The sequence below is a fragment of the Penicillium hordei genome (assembly GCF_028827395.1).
Source record: "Penicillium hordei strain IBT 12815 chromosome Unknown utg000005l_segment0_segment0, whole genome shotgun sequence".
Lineage (NCBI taxonomy): Eukaryota > Fungi > Ascomycota > Eurotiomycetes > Eurotiales > Aspergillaceae > Penicillium > Penicillium hordei.
In genome coordinates this window covers 236728-252778 of record NW_026623146.1, presented here as the reverse complement: position 1 = coordinate 252778, position 16051 = coordinate 236728, and the positions used below count along the sequence as shown (strand labels likewise).

At 48.8% G+C, this 16051-nt stretch overlaps 5 protein-coding genes across 5 annotated transcripts; 4 read left to right on the top strand and 1 right to left on the bottom strand.

Annotated features, from left to right (window-relative positions):
* Positions 1-2903: 2903 nt before the first annotated feature.
* N7537_009063 (ABC-F family ATP-binding cassette domain-containing protein) lies at positions 2904-5445 on the top strand (the record flags this gene model as incomplete). The annotated part of the gene is made up of 7 exons (XM_056900117.1): positions 2904-2981; positions 3043-3235; positions 3292-3480; positions 3528-3720; positions 3768-3867; positions 3918-5012; positions 5074-5445. 7 exons carry the CDS (start codon positions 2904-2906, stop codon positions 5443-5445), a joined length of 2220 nt encoding a protein of 739 aa, XP_056748785.1.
* Positions 5446-5620: 175 nt separating this feature from the next.
* On the top strand, positions 5621-7780 carry N7537_009062 (molybdopterin cofactor biosynthetic protein; the record flags this gene model as incomplete). Its single annotated transcript, XM_056900116.1, has 2 exons — positions 5621-6908; positions 7107-7780. The coding sequence occupies 2 exons, from the start codon at positions 5621-5623 to the stop codon at positions 7778-7780; spliced, it is 1962 nt and encodes a 653-aa protein (XP_056748784.1).
* Positions 7781-8333: 553 nt separating this feature from the next.
* Positions 8334-10133, top strand: N7537_009061 (uncharacterized protein; the record flags this gene model as incomplete). The annotated part of the gene is made up of 1 exon (XM_056900115.1): positions 8334-10133. The coding sequence occupies one exon, from the start codon at positions 8334-8336 to the stop codon at positions 10131-10133; it is 1800 nt and encodes a 599-aa protein (XP_056748783.1).
* Positions 10134-10926: 793 nt separating this feature from the next.
* N7537_009060 (uncharacterized protein) lies at positions 10927-13484 on the top strand (the record flags this gene model as incomplete). The annotated part of the gene is made up of 9 exons (XM_056900114.1): positions 10927-10945; positions 11004-11212; positions 11268-12100; positions 12157-12322; positions 12382-12550; positions 12617-12685; positions 12752-12762; positions 12830-12864; positions 12923-13484. The coding sequence occupies 9 exons, from the start codon at positions 10927-10929 to the stop codon at positions 13482-13484; spliced, it is 2073 nt and encodes a 690-aa protein (XP_056748782.1).
* A 248-nt stretch (positions 13485-13732) lies between these two features.
* N7537_009059 (mRNA-binding ribosome synthesis protein NOC2) lies at positions 13733-16042 on the bottom strand (the record flags this gene model as incomplete). The annotated part of the gene is made up of 1 exon (XM_056900113.1): positions 13733-16042. The coding sequence occupies one exon, from the start codon at positions 16040-16042 to the stop codon at positions 13733-13735; it is 2310 nt and encodes a 769-aa protein (XP_056748781.1).
* Positions 16043-16051: the final 9 nt, after the last annotated feature.

Genomic DNA, 16051 nt, shown 5'->3' with positions numbered 1-16051 from the left:
ATACTGTTTTGCCAGTCAAAACATTAGAGGTGGGCCAATCTTAGGGCAACAACTATCTGATCCCATTGGCCCTCGGGGAAAACTTTCCAGGGCTCGGGGATACTGAAACCGTATGGTATTGTAATTGTACCTTTTTTGTCCCTTTCATGACGCAAGTGGCCGTGCCATGTCTTTCCAGGTCTGTTTATCGAAGATTGCCCGCTTTGGTAAATCTTGCATTCTTGTTGGCCTCGATGTTGGATTAGACCACCTGAAGGTACGCGAGAATATTTCAGTGGATTTAGAACCTGAAGTTTCAACCTTCAAGAAAATAACCTACCAACCTTGTTCGGACTAGAAGTGACTATCACCGCAGCTAGCGGCTTTCGAGGCTGAGCCAAATATTTCAAGTGGCTTCGGCCCTAAGCAGTGGGGTCTTGCAAACAGTTTTCTTTCTGTACGGAGTACTTTTTGCAAAATACTTCGTGTACCATACAATATCGGTTGACTCCCTAACCCATAATAATACTTTAATGATGCACATAAACATATGCCAAAAAGACTGTGATCCAGGGTGCATTTCCTATTTTCCCATGTATCAACTAAAATCCCTTGTTTCATCCCAACTAGGATGTACATGCGCCGGCGTCTCGCCCGCCCCCCTGTACCGGGTAAACCACGGCGAACCAGTTAGAGAAGTAGATTCGGGAGTTGGTCCTCCCGTATGAGAATCGCAATAAGCTTAAAGTTGAAGCGGGTCGGCAAGAAAGGATTGTGAGCCATACAGGCTCGGTGGACTTCCGAGCACGTGATGAGAAAATCTATTCCTAATCAAGCTAGTTGATCCGACTCTATTAAAAGCTAAATCTCTTCCAATCGATCTCCGAGGTCTTTCGCCCGACGTCTCATTCTCAGTGCATTACTCCGTGTATGGATGGATTCCAAGTTTGGCACTTTAAAACCTTCCTTCTTTTCTTGCTAAAGACTTGCCTATTTGGATTGCCCCTGAACCTCAACAAGGCGAAACACCATAGTGGTACGGAGTAGACAGGGCAGATACGGTGGAGTAACTTTTACCCCTTTTCGTTTCTTTTCTTTTTTTTTAGAAGAAACCAACTTTCCCCTGAGTCTCGACTCTTCGACAGCCCGCTTTTTTTTTGTGTGTCCAGCGATCAGCTCGATGGTAGGGCTGACTCGGATTACCATTGATCCCCGAGCGTGTCCAGTACAAAGAGGCTGAGTGAAGTTCTGCGCCTCGGTGCCACAACAACCGCACTAACAATAGTTTGTGCCTTTTAAAAATAGACACTAGAACAAAACTTCAGGTACGGCACTTCACCAAGGTCGATAATGCCGATACATAAACGATAAACACAGACTTCGAGACGAACTATTTCCTTTTATCGTTTCTGCCTCCTGTGCGAAACCTTCATCAAACTCTTCTGAGTCTCGAACAGTGGATCTAGATCATTGGCTCGATCTCCATCCACGTTCCGGCAATTACTCCCTTGTCAAGGATGATATTTTTCCCGATATTAGCTGCATATAATTGATACTCGTGACATGGGTCGGTATGAAAACTGAGCCTCTAACATATTTGCCCCTGAGCATTACTTACGTGTGCTATTTACGCCTCAATTTTTCCCAATTCAATCCCATAGGTCTAGACTAAATCTCTTCCCTCAGCATTATCTGGTTGTCTGACGTCTCCTACTATTAAGACCCGCCATGCCCTTATCTCCAGGCTCTTCTAGCCTTAAACCCCTATAAACCCTGGCAACGAGTCTGTTTGCTGGTTGTCTGACGACTCGGCCCAGGCCCGCTCAAATTTCAAATTAACGTGGGTATGTTCGACTCTTCAACGCTCCGGTGGAGTTGTAGAAATTAAGGTCTAGATCTAGATTACACCTCATCATAGACAATGAGTAGAATTTTGGTTGTGTCCCAACTCTGGTACCTGACTAAAGATCTCGATCGGTCGGTCTGGGCTTTGCATGTTTGAGTATTCAAGGACTAGGCCGAATCCTCCCCGGTCTATCTCGAATCTGGAGCAGAATGGAGCACATCCATGTGTCGCTAGAGAATTTTACTCTTCATGTTGCTGGCATTTGGGCGAGAGAACGTTAATCACATAATGTTCATGTTCTAAAGCCAGGCCTCGGGTTCTAGATCCCGACATCATCCAATGTGCCTGGGGGTTAGCAGAATATATGTTGTAGATGATATCTTATTATTCCTTGGGACTCTGGTTGTCAATGCTGTTTGTCAAATGCATGATTGTACTGCGTCCTTTCTCGAATTTAACCTAAAAAAGGAAGCATTACATATTGTCGTATATTGGCTATAGATTAGCCTTTTTTGTTTAGCTTTGTATGGAATTCCACTTCTTTCTTGCCGACTTCTTGTGCTGCAGAGAGACACTGTTCTCCATATATATATTTAATTTCGGTGAATTAACCACAACGCACAGAATCCAAGAACTATGAGTCACAGTGAGACTATGGATATCCCTTACACATATAGAGATACGAACTCTCATAATTTACTGAATAACTCATGTGGCAAAATACGAGCATAATGATGCAAATATTGACTCCGCCAAGGAATGTGAGTAATTGCCTCAGGCAGCGAACCATTCCTCTTTCGGACCCCGACCCCAGAATGTTCGTCAAACAGCATCCAATTTGTTCACATTTGTCCACATTTAATTCAACGACTCGAGAAATAAACAGTCTAATGTGATCATAGTGGCGCATTTTGATTCTGCAAAAGGGCTTGAGTGCCGTGGCTGCCCTTGCTAGTCATTATATATGAACCCGCCCAAATCGACTTCAGTAACCACTGTACTTCAGATACACATCTAATACTTGGATCCTGGTGAAAAGCACACAAGGACCAATAACTACAACTCATTCGCCGGAGCTATGACATCCGCCCCCACAATTCTGGCAACGTGTAAGCAAACACGGTTTCATCTACTAGATGATAATCCTTCGCAGGAGGTATGGTAGCCACACCAATGACCCAGATGACCGCTGACGTTCAAATTTGTTCCATTGTCAGATCGATGTGGATGGACTCAACATTATAGTCACATCATCTACACCTGAATCCACCGAAGATGTATCAAAATCAAAGACCAAAGGAAAATCAAAGGCCAAGGTTGCGGGGAGAGAGCTCATTTCAGATGCGCACCTACGACTGAAGGCAGGTGTTCACTATGGGTTGCTAGGTCGCAACGGAACTGGGAAGTCAAGTGAGACAGATCCCCGCAAGTGCCATTTACAAAGCTCGATATATTAATATTACCAGCGCTCCTCCGGGCAATGGCGGAGAAACTCATCCCTGGCATCCCACATGCGACTCGCATGGCAATTTTGCAGCAGACGGATGAACAGGATGATAAAACTTTCAGCGAAGACCCTGACCAGGACAAAACTGTTCTAGAAGCCGTTGTCAGCAGTGATGAAACTAGAAACGAGGCTGTTCGGATGGCAGAGTGTTCGTATACCTATTCAATCGGAATCATACTTGACTGACCTTCCAAGTTCTATCCAAGAGTTTTGAAACTGAAGATCCGATGCAACCTGTGCGGGCAATTCGCAAAATTCGACACCAGAAAGCAGAAAAGCACCTCTTCCTGGCGCACAAAAATGCAAGCCTTAAGAGCGGTGCTCGAGGTCTACAAGCAAGGAAAGACTTGAAGGCTGCCGAGGGAAAACTTGAGGCTGCATCCGAGATGTTAGTTGGATTCATTTGCGCTAGCAACTATATCTAACTCCTATTAGGTTGGCCCAGGATGTAGACGCCATTGATGCGGATACAGCCCAGTCGGATACTCAAGCTGCCGTTGAGACACTACAGAATTTACAGTCTCAACTCGAAGATGTAAGTGTTTTTACGATGGCTATTGACCTTCCCCATTGACCTGAAACAAGATGAAACTTGCCGATATGGAGCAACAAGCTCGTCGTATTCTCCTCGGTCTTGGCTTCAAAGAAGACGGATTCGAGAAGAAAGTCTCTACGCTCTCAGGTGGTTGGCGTATGCGATGTATGCTAGCTAGCGTTCTAGTTCAAGATCCCGATATCATGATCCTCGACGAGCCGACCAATTTCTTGGATCTTCTTGGAGTAGTGTGGCTGGAGAACTATCTGAAACAACTCCGCGACACATCAGAGACAACCATCGTCTTAGTCTCACACGACAGGGACTTCATCAATGCTGTCTGCGAGGAGATTGTCATCCTCCGAGACCAGAAACTGACGTATTTCCGAGGGAATCTATCTGCATATGAGCAAGATTTCGAGGAACAGAAGCTCTACCTGGGGCGCATGAAGGAGGCTCAAGAGCGGCAGGTTGCGCATATGGAAGCTAGTATCCGGGAGAATATGAAGATTGGGAAGAAAACCAATGACGAAAATAAGCTGCGACAAGCTAAGTCGAGGCAGAAGAAGGTCGATGATCGCATAGGTCTTCAAGTCAGCGCAACCGGGGGGCGTTTCAAGCTGAACCGTGATCTAGTCGGATGGCATTTCCACAATCGAGCTGAGATCGACGTCCCGACAGATGAAAAGGGCGCGACTATGAGTTTGCCCGATGCCACGGAGTTGCGATTCCCCGGACCGTTGGTATCGCTTGAGGGTATTGTTTTCCAGTACAAGAAGACTGATCGCGTCATCCTGGACGACGTGAACTTGGTCGTTCATTTGGGTGATCGTGTCGGGGTTATGGGTCTTAATGGTTCGGGGAAGACGACTCTGCTCCGTGTTCTGACGGGACAGGTATCTCCTTCCAAGGGCAAGGTGTCGACTCACTCCCGGTTGAAAGTGGGCTACTATAGCCAACACTCCGTGGAAGAGCTGCAAGAGCGTGGTCGAGGCGAGCCTAGTTTAACTGCACTGGGACTATTGACGATTGAGACTGAAGGATCCCTGAATGAGGGCGCTATCAGAGGTCTACTTTCTTCAATGGGTCTAGCAGGGCGTATTGCATCTGATGTCCCTGTCGCCAAACTATCAGGTGGACAACTGGTATGTGAAATGTGAAAGATCAACGAAAGATTCAAGACAGGGCTAATATTGTCGAATCCAGGTCCGCCTTGCATTGGCTCGAATTGTCTGGAGTGCACCACAGCTTCTCATTCTTGATGAAATCACCACCCATTTGGATTTCCATACTGTCACTGCATTAGCTACGGCTCTATCCTCCTTCAATGGCGCCGTGCTTCTAATTTCACACGATCGTTTCCTTGTTCGTTCTGTAATCGAGGGCAAGCGAGACACCGAGCACAAACTCGATGAGGATTTCGAAGGACTGGAGGAGGAAGAGACCGAAGAAACGCCAAGACGTCGGTCGGTCTATGTGATTAAACAAGGCAAGATGAACGAACAGAAAAATGGGGTGGAGCAGTTCGAAAAGAGCCTGGTGAAACGGGTGCAGAAGTTGTTACCGAGTATAGATTAGTTGACGTAGTTGACTCCATGACCAATTGAAATGATCAAGATATCATGACTCAGCACGGAGCCCGCCGAGAAACCAGTGCGATAAGAGACATTCCCCTCACTCCTCCGCGGAGTAGCCCTTGCAACATATATTTGCCTCCAACATGCAACATTTTACTCCTTGAGACAACTTCCTCATGGCTGGCTTGTGCAAGCGGTTCTGGTCTTGCCCTAGGGCTGTCCGTCAGTGGAGCGTACAAACTCGACCCCAGAGCACGCGCGCCGCATCAAGACCTAACGCCACCGTCGCCGTTCCTGATTTACCTCCTTCACATCCCTCAACTAAACCCTCTAAAATCTCAACACTCAAGTCCGCGAAACCCTTCTCCGAATTTCTCACCGATACCTTCAATCGCCAACATGACTACCTCCGAATTAGCGTCACGGAACGCTGCAATCTTCGGTGTCTGTACTGCATGCCCGAGGAAGGGATAGACCTCTCGCCCTCTGCAAAACTTCTTACATCCCCGGAAATTCTATACCTGTCCTCATTATTCGTCTCACAGGGAGTGACCAAAATCCGATTGACGGGTGGCGAACCGACGGTCCGCAAAGACATCGTGCCGTTGATGCAGGACATTGGCAAGCTGCGACAGAATGGGCTTCGGGAACTGTGTCTGACAACCAATGGAATATCATTACATCGAAAATTGGACTCGATGGTGGAGGCTGGGCTGACAGGAGTCAATCTCAGTCTCGACACGCTGGATCCGTTCCAGTTCCAGATCATGACAAGACGCAAGGGATTTGACGCTGTGATGAAGAGCATCGACCGTATTCTGGAAATGAATAAGGTCGGTGCAGGGATCAAGCTGAAGATTAATTGCGTTGTTATGAGGGGGATGAACGATCGAGAGATCCTCCCGTTCGTGGAACTGGGCCGCGAGAAACCGGTTGAAGTGCGCTTTATCGAATATATGCCTTTCGGCGGGAACAAATGGAACCAGGGGAAGATGTTCTCATATCAGGAGATGCTGGCTGTCATCCGAGAGAAGTATCCCACATTTGAAAAAGTGGCCGACCATAAGAATGACACGAGTAAAACGTACCGAGTTCCTGGCTTCGAAGGCCGCGTGGGATTTATCACGAGCATGACGCACAACTTCTGTGGTACCTGCAACCGGTTACGCATTACTAGTGACGGAAATCTCAAGGTCTGCCTGTTCGGTAACTCCGAGGTCTCCTTGCGGGATATCATTCGCAAGGAGAATGGTGGAAGCCCAATTGACGTGGATGCAATGAACAACCTGCAGCTTTTGGAAACAGTACAAAGTGCAGCGCGCCTTAGTGACGAAGGCGGCTTGGTGAATGAGCGAGAACGTGAGATTCTTGATATCATCGGCATGGCAGTGAAACGAAAGAAGGCGAAACACGCCGGCATGGCGCAATTAAAGGACATGAAGAACCGCCCTATGATCTTGATTGGTGGGTAGTCGTTTTCTTTTTCTTGTGCCTTTTTTTCATGATTGGAAACCCTTTACAACCTGTAGATCGTCTCACATGAGCATTTCTTTTTGATTTCATGAAATTGGCGAGATCTTACTTGATACCATGTACACATGAAATTGATATATTCGGACTTTTTTTTTTTCACTGAATCATCAAGCTGATAGATGAACCTAGATAATAAACCGAAACCATGGGGATCGGGGTCTCACTCTTGGTCAACCGTACCAGTACATATGCTTTCGCATCTCCCTACAGCTTCCCAAAGTCGTCTCTACCACTCCGGGCGCTCTAAACCAGAGACCAAAGATTGTACTCCTCGCCCATCCCCCTCTTTACCCACCACCTCAGACGCCGACCTCCCTCACCTTACACCATCCAAGACCGTCCACATGACCCAGATCACCGAAAAGCCCGAAACAAAGCGCGTCGCAACAGCCGCCTGCACGGTCTCCTTCTCGAACTCCCGACCCTGGGAAATCCTCCGCGAAGGCCAAACCACACACAAAGGCGACGTCTTCAGCGTTGCCCGGATTGCGGGTATCATGGCCGCCAAAAGAACGCCTGATATCGTGCCTCTTTGTCATCCCGGCATTGGTATTACTGGGGTTGAGGTTAGCGTGGAACTGGTTGAGCCTGGACCGAACAGGGATCATGGTGCTATGCATGTCGTGGCGTCGGTCAGCTGTTTTGGTCGTACAGGGGTGGAAATGGAGGCTATGACAGCTACGATGGGTGCAGCTTTGACGGTCTATGATATGCTCAAGGCTGTGGATAAGGGGATGCTTATTGATTCTGTTCGATTGTTGGAGAAACAGGGGGGAAAGAGTGGGCATTGGGTGCGGGAATGAGTATACAGATGTAGTTGGTATCGAGTAGCCATTTGACTGCTATATCTGTATACTTCATTTCCTCTGCCACTTTATGGCTTGCCCTTTCCGTTTTAGTGCTCGCCTCTTGCCGCTTTTTGCCAACCAAAACCGAGCACGCCCCTGTGTATTTTGCTGGATGATCTCATAATTTGTTGGTGGGGGGGAGGGGGCAAATGACTTCGGGACGCTTAAGTAAAACTTGATAAGAAACACTTGATAGGACCTCAATCAGAAACAAACTCCGAGTCTATCACCATCTTCATTGGCCTTCGGTTGAATTAGTATTTCACCTTTTTCATCATCGGCAGAGGGTTCCGACTGTCCTCGTCAATCTATTGGCTCGTGTGGTTCTATTAGTAAATAAAACACTTTGGTTTGACATAAAAGGTGCCTGTGAGTTGGCTGCCCTGTGATTCACAACCTAGCAATTCTATAATTCAACCCGTTGAAACTCCTTCCGCCCCTCACTTTAATCTTTTCGCTCGCTTTGCATCATCCATTCCTGTGGGCTTATTTAGTGGAGGCAATCGGCATGGTAACCGGCGATCTCGACACGACTCGTGTCTTCCAAGGCACTCCGTATGTCAACGGCGAGGCTTCAGGGAAGCTTATTGCAAGCGAGTTGGAACTGAGCTTCTGGGGCGGCGTTAACTCTCGGACCAGCGAGGTTATCGATCAACACCACCCATTGAGCGGACAGCATCTTCAAGAAGCCATCCTCGCTATCCCCGGTGGACGTGGCTCATGTACTGGTAGCACAGTCATCCTAGAGCTTCTACTTAATGGCAGGGCACCTGCAGCGCTGATCTTCGAGCGGAGGGAGGAGATTCTCACCCTGGGAGTGATTGTTGCGGAAGAGATCTTTGGCAAGGCCATTCCAGTCCTAACGCTTGATCCGATTGACTTCCGAGACCTTATCAAGTTCAACGGGCGTGACTTCCATGTCATCAACGGCCAGGTCTCCACAAGCAAACCTCAGAATACAACGGCCAAGGTCCCACTAGTGGTTGGTGCAACTGAGCCCAGAATTTCGACCAAGGGCATCAAGCTCACGGATCTCGACACCGCGTTTCTCAATAACGTGTACGGAGATGCCGCCCGTGCAGCAATGCGGATCACCTTGAGACTAGCAGAAGTTCTGGGTGTCACCGAATTGATGGATGTCACCCAAGTTCATATCGATGGCTGCGGCTACACCGGTCCAGGTTCTCTCGCCTTTGCAGAGAATCTCCGGGATCGTGGTGGAAAGGTTCGAGTCCCGACATCGATGAACTCCATTTCGGTTGACAAAAATCTTCGACGCGTTCAAGGTATCAGTGAAGACTTCAACAATGCGGCTGTAAGGCTAGCTGACGCATACACCGATATGGGGGCTCAACCAACATTTACATGTGCACCTTATCAACTTGACAGTGCGCCAAAGTACGGAGATCAAGTAGCCTGGGCTGAGTCGAATGCAGTTGTCTACGCTAATAGTGTGCTCGGTGCAAGAACCATGAAATATCCTGACTTCCTGGATATCGCAATTGCTTTAACTGGTCGTGCTCCTAAGGGCGGCCCGCACGTTCAAATCAACAGATTAGCTTCGGTGATTGTGGAGATTCCTAAAATTTCACCAGGGGAGATTGATGATTCATTTTACCCTCTGCTGGGATATCAAGTCGGAACATTGTCCACGAGCGAAATCCCCGTCGTGATCGGAGCCGAGTCATTCGCCCCAACTCAAGACGACTTGAAAGCCTTCGGGGCAGCATTTGCGACTGTTTCTAGTGCTCCAATGTTTCATATTGTCGGTGTGACCCCCGAGGCACCCAGCCTCGAGGCTGCTATAGTACAGGGGTCAGCTATGCGTTCTATACATATAAAACATGGTGATTTGATCAGATGTTGGGGCTCTCTAAACAGCGCGCCAAGAGGTCAATCAGTTGACTTGATATCTCTGGGTAATCCGCACTTCTCACTGTCTGAAATCGAGGCCCTTGCGGAGCTCTGTAGGGGCCGCACCAAAGACAGTCGAGTCACCGTCATGATAACATGCGGGCGAGCGACATATGCCTCGGCTTGTCGAGCTGGTCTGGTAGATGAATTGGAGACATTTGGAGTTCAATTTATCACGGACACCTGTTGGTGTATGATCACTGAACCGACCATTCCCCAATCTACGAATGCTATCATGACAAATTCAGGGAAATATGCACACTACGGCCCTGGCCTCACTGGGAAGAGTTTTTATTTTGGAGGTCTTGCCAGATGTGTGGAGGCAGCGTGTGGAGGTAACTACGCAGAAATTAGACCACGTTGGATGGAATCTGGACCTTGCCAGGTTGACTAGGGATTCGGTTCCTTAAGGATCTTTAGTGAAATTTCGAAGCCTTTCATTTGAAACATATGTTTTATGATACCTGTATCTCATGGATAGATGGCAAAAAAAAACACACTTTTGGACTAAACTAGACACTGGTGGGGTGCTAGACATGAAATGATGTTCTACATCCAAGTCATTCAAATTGCATCGTTGATCCACGATACTCATCTACACGCGGTAAACAAGAATAGACGCTTATGCGGCTCTCTCATGTCTTTCTAGATGGCTTTTTAGATGTATACGAAGTTGATGTTAATAAGTATATAATAAGGGGGTTTAACCTAATGGGGTATTCTCCAAGATCAGCCCTATGGCCTAAAACCGTTTAAATTCTCCGCTCACCGTACTTTCGTTTCTTTCTCCTTTGACCAATGATCTTTTATATATATATTTATGTATTGGTGTATTTATGTATGATTGATTATTGATATACCTAGCGGCGATCATTTTTTTCTATTTTGTACATTCCTGTATGGCCTAGGAAATTTCTGAGCCCACATAACTCGAATTAGCTTAGCTTTTCGACCGTTGATGTTTTACTTTTTTTTTCCTTTTCTTCCTTTGATATTATAATTCTTAAAAATTCTCCAAGTTGAGGTTAATAGTGTTCGAGATATCTCGAGTTGTGTGGGTTTTGAAAAATCCTGCGAGAAAAAAAACCCTTCAATTTTCACGCCTCGCCTCAAACGGGCATATAATTCAACACACAGCAAGGACTGCGCGTTCTCAAGTCCCTGGCGAATTTTGTCGCCAAATCAAAATGCATGCACTGCTGATCTGTAGGTGCCCCTGGTCTACTTGCCCAATCGAACTTTTTTAACTAACCGCTTTATACAGTCCGTAAGTGGCGGAGACACATCGGGAACGCCATAATGGCAGTCCTCCCACCCTTGAATTTTTTGACTCTACACTATTTCTATTTCACTGCTACATGCATGATCGCCAGTATCATTTTCTACTTGACGTCGACCCCATGGCAGAGCGTTGCCTATGTGGACTCCATATTCTTGTGTGTCAGTGCCATGACTGGTGCTGGATTGAATACGGTATGGTCCGAATCCCATGGCTATATCGTACTGAAGCTAATGACTCAATGATCAGGTGGATCTGTCAACTCTGAACACCTTCCAGCAAGCAGTTTTGTTCGCCTTACTTATCCTGGGCCATGCTATTCTCATTTCTCTCACCGTACTTTTAGTGCGTAAGAGGGCCTTCGAGGCAAAGTTCAAAGGTGTCTCCGATGAGCGAGAAAGAGAGCGATCTACTCGTAACCCCTCGCAAGTTGAACTGCAGGTCCAGGAACCCGCTCACGGAAGCACCGGGTCTGATCTCTCCGGCGAGAATGTCGAAGGACATGGCTGTAAACCACGCCCGAAGACATCCGTGCTGGTCCAAGTGAAACCGGGAGAGTCATCATCCCGTGAAGAACAGCTATGGGTGGACGATGACCAAAAAACCATCGGCGGAACACTCCGTCATCATCACCATCGAGTCTTCCCCATGGCTGGTATCGGGGCGAGACCGGATCTGCATAACCACCCCCGCGACGCAGTGCCCAATGTGCCCTTGGTCTTAAAGGAATCGGTGTCTGGCTTCAAGGGAATGCTCCGCGGCACACAGAAGTACATGGCCTCCAAGGGTCTTGTGTCCCGCAACTCTCAGTTCCACGATCTCACTCCTGCCGAGCGCGACGAACTAGGTGGTGTGGAGTACAGGGCCGTCTCATTTCTGTCTGTGGTTGTGTTTCTTTACTTCATCTTATTTATTATCTTCGGCATGATCGGTGTCGGGGGTTGGTTGGAAGCCAATGATCCCGCCGTGACGCGCACGAACGGCCTCTCGCCTTTCTGGACCGGTGCTTTCTTTGCTGTTTCTGCTTTCGTGAACAGTGGCATGTCGCTCTTGGATGCTAATATGACTGCTTTGCAGTTGAAGTAAGTGGCCTTGATCCCCTCATGTTTCATCGTTAAACGTTACTGACCATCTCTAGTGCTTACCCACTTCTCACAATGGGTTTGCTTATTCTCGCGGGAAACACCCTCTTCCCATGTTTCTTGCGGTTCATTATCTGGACTATGAGAATCATGCTTCCGGATCGACCGAGGTGGCAGTCGTGGCGCATAACGCTTGACTTCATCTTGGAGCATCCTCGAAGGGTACGTCCAGTTGCATTACCCTAACAGCTTGCAGAGATGGACACTTATCATGAACCCAGGTCTATACGAATCTCTTCCCAGCTCGCCATACATGGTATCTACTCGGCACGATCATCATTTTGAACGGTATCGACTGGGCGGGATTTGAGCTGCTGTCTATTGGAAACAAGGACATTGAGAGCCTTCCTACCGAGTATCGTGTGTTGGATGGACTTTTCCAAGCCTTAGGTTTGTCAATTAATATCACCGAGACCGTCATATCTGAATTAAGCTAACGAACTATCTCGAATAAAGCGGTACGCGCTGGTGGATTCTACGTTGTAACCATTGCCGATCTTCACCAGGGTCTCTTGGTTCTCTATGGTATGTGCTAAGTGCTTTCAAAATCCTCGCCTGACTGAAAGATAATCATGCTAACACAACCTCTAGTACTCATGATGGTAAGACATATTAGTCTCATATCCTATACACTAGACCCCGAAACCTAAAACTAACAAACTCACTCAGTACGTCTCTGCGTACCCAGTGACGCTCACAATGCGGTAAGTCACTTATGAACACCACCCACACCAAATCAACCCTAACCTAACACCCACATAGCAACACAAACGTCTACGAAGAACGCTCCCTAGGAATCTACGCGCACGATGAATCCCCAGACTCACCAGCAAACACAAGCCGCAGCAACGTAGTAATGGATCTAATCCGCCACCACCTCGGCCGTCCCGGCCTATCCGAGACATCGCGCGGCTACTTTGTGCACCAACAGCTCCGCTCCCAGCTCAGCCATGACCTGTGGTGGATCGCGCTAGCGGTGTTCTTCATCGCCATCCGCGAGTCGGACCACTATGAATCCCAGCCTGTGGCTTTCTCCACCTTCAATATCATCTTCGAGGTCGTCTCTGCTTACGGCTGTGTGGGTGTGAGTCTTGGGTACCCTGGGAAGAATTACTCGTTCTGTGGTGCCTGGCATACTATTAGCAAGTTGATTCTTGCGGCTGTGGCGTTGCGTGGTAGACATCGTGGTTTGCCCGTGGCGATTGATAAGGCTATTATGTTGCCTAGTGAGTCTTTAGCTTGGGCTGAGGAGGAGGATGCTGCTCTGCGGCGGGATAAGTCTAGGGCTTGGGCTCAGGAGCATGGGCCTGTTGGGTCTGTTTAGATGGTGCATTCTTTTTGATATACCCCCTTTTTTTGCTAGCTGATTTATTGGACTGCTTTACAAAGCGTAGATTTATGAGACCTATGATGATATGAAGCTTGTTAAGATAAATGATTTCTTTTGTAGGACTGAGTAGCTACCCATGGTGTATCCTGGTAAACAAAGTAGACATATGCAATAACCGTGTGAAGTAGATGGACATGGACGTGGACAAGGAGATATACAAATTAAAAACAAAACTAGACGATCTACTCGTCCTCCATCTCCAGCTCGTCTTCATCTTCACTCTCGATCTCGGCTTCCTCCTCGCTCTCCAGTTCCTCCTCATCCTCATCTTCATCCTCATCCTCGCTGTCATCATCACTGCCAGCAACACCACCCATATCCTCATCCTCTCCACCGTTCTTCTTCGCCTCCGCTCTCCGCTTCTCTTCCTCGATACGACCTTCTTCGAGGACAGCAGCACGCTCCGCACGCAGCTTGCGCTGCGTCTTAACGAACGCACCAACAGGAGTAGACTCCCAGTCAACATCCTTAAGGAAAGATTCGACACCGGAGCGGTTGCGGGGAGCATACGAAACATTCAGACGACGCTCCTCGATCCAGCGGGCATTGGTCTCAACCTTCTGCACGAGCAACAGGATCATCTGGTTGATCTTGGCGTTCTTGTTTCCACCGCTGCGGGCGGAGACCTGCTTCAGCCAGCGCTTGAGGGAGACAATGACGGGCACGGACAGTTCAGGGAACGCAATGTGCTTAGACCACAGAACAAAGAACTCGGAGAGGAGCTCGGCGACCTGCTCACCGACGCCATCCTGGTAAGTGCGCGAGCGCAGGTAGGATTTGGGCGCGCGGATCGCTGTGTTGAAGTCCAGGGGCTTGAGCGTGCTGGATTTGGGGTGCTTGCGCATCTCCGCTGAGGTCAGGACCTCGAGAAGTGAAGCGGAGAGCGGGATATAGGTGCCCGTGGCGCGGGAGATGCGGAGCAGGGAGCGCGTCAATTGGAAGCGCAGAGGGAAGTACGTGGCGGTTGGGATGAGGCGCATGGCGCCCAGGGTGATTTGCACGACGGGGTAGATGAGGGGGCGCAGAGCGGATTGCTTGCCGATTTGAGCTTCGACAAGGCCATCGCAGTGCTGTGAAAGCACTCGGGACCAGAAGTCCAGCGAGTGCACGTATTGCCAGTTGTAGATGGTCTTGTAGGATTCCTTGGAGGTGTTGGTAATGCTCTTGCGCAGGTGCATAGCAAGCTGACGGATGAAGGAGAATCCTGCTGTGTACGAGACGTTCTGGTCAATGCCCCAGATTTCGGCTGCGGAGTTCTTCATCAAGTTCACGCCGGCTAGCGTGTGCACCGTTGTGTTGCGGCTACCCTTGACAACGCCCTCGTAGGTGGCCTTAAGCACACTCTCCCTGATACCGGCATCTCCCAGAACCATAAGGCGGCGCAGAATCAAGAAACCTGTGATACGGGTGGCGTCGGCCGTGGACACATCAGCCCAGATTCCAACGACAATCTTAACGAGTGTCTTCAGCACCTTGCGGAACTGAAGAAGGTAAGGCAGCATGGGCTCAATTGACGCGAGGGTCAACTTGAGTGTCGATGCATCGGACAAGTTAATCAGAAGCTGGTGAACTGAAGCAGTGTGCGATTTGATCAGAGGGGTGAGGGTCTTGAACTTCTTGGAATCCAATGACACCCTGATCTTGCCAGAAGCGCTCTCCTTGACGGGGAGATGGTGGGCCAGGACCTTGGGGATGGTGTTGAGTGCCGTGACGAGAACCTGGTGGTACACGTTCTTGTCGGAGATGGTATATTTTTGCTCGGGGGCATCGGGGTCATTGACATAGGCGGCCGCACGGAAAGCGAGCACAGCCTGGCGCATGGCTCGGATCGAGTTCTGCTCCTCCATCAACTTCTGCCACTTCTTGACCATCTCAATGGTCAAGGTCTCATCCTCGGGCTCCACCTCCTCCTCCTCCTTCTTGGACTTCTTCTTCTTCTTCTTGGCCGGCTCCTCATCTTCGGGTTCTTCGCTTTCGCTCAGAGCGTCGACCTCTGAAAGATCGCCTTGCTCACCGAAATCGAGCAGTTCAGAATCATTCTCCTTCAGATATTTATAGAACTCGGGGTCTTTTTCCTTCAATGACTCCAGCTGGTCCTTGTGTTCGTCGTAAGCATCGACACTGTCGTCGTCACTCTCGCCCTCAGAAGCCTCAGCGTCCGCCTGTGCCTTATCTTCTGAGCGCTTGCGCTTGCCGATCTTGGGGGTGGTATCCTTCTTGCTGGCCTTCTTTCCCTTCTCTTCGGGAATATCAAAGCCACCAGCGAAGAAGTCGTCGACGTTCATTTCGGAAAAGGCATTTTCTTTCTTCGCCTGCTCCGGGTTCTCTGCTGCGGCGGCTTCGGCTTCGGCGCGGCGAGCAGCACTTTTTTCCTTGCGCTTGTCGTTCAGTTGGTGTCTCTGCTTGATTTTGGCATTGGCCTTGCGTCGCTCGAGGACATCCGGCAGACGGTTCTGCACGAACTTCTTGGTCGATTTTTTGCCTCCACCCATTTTGAGATA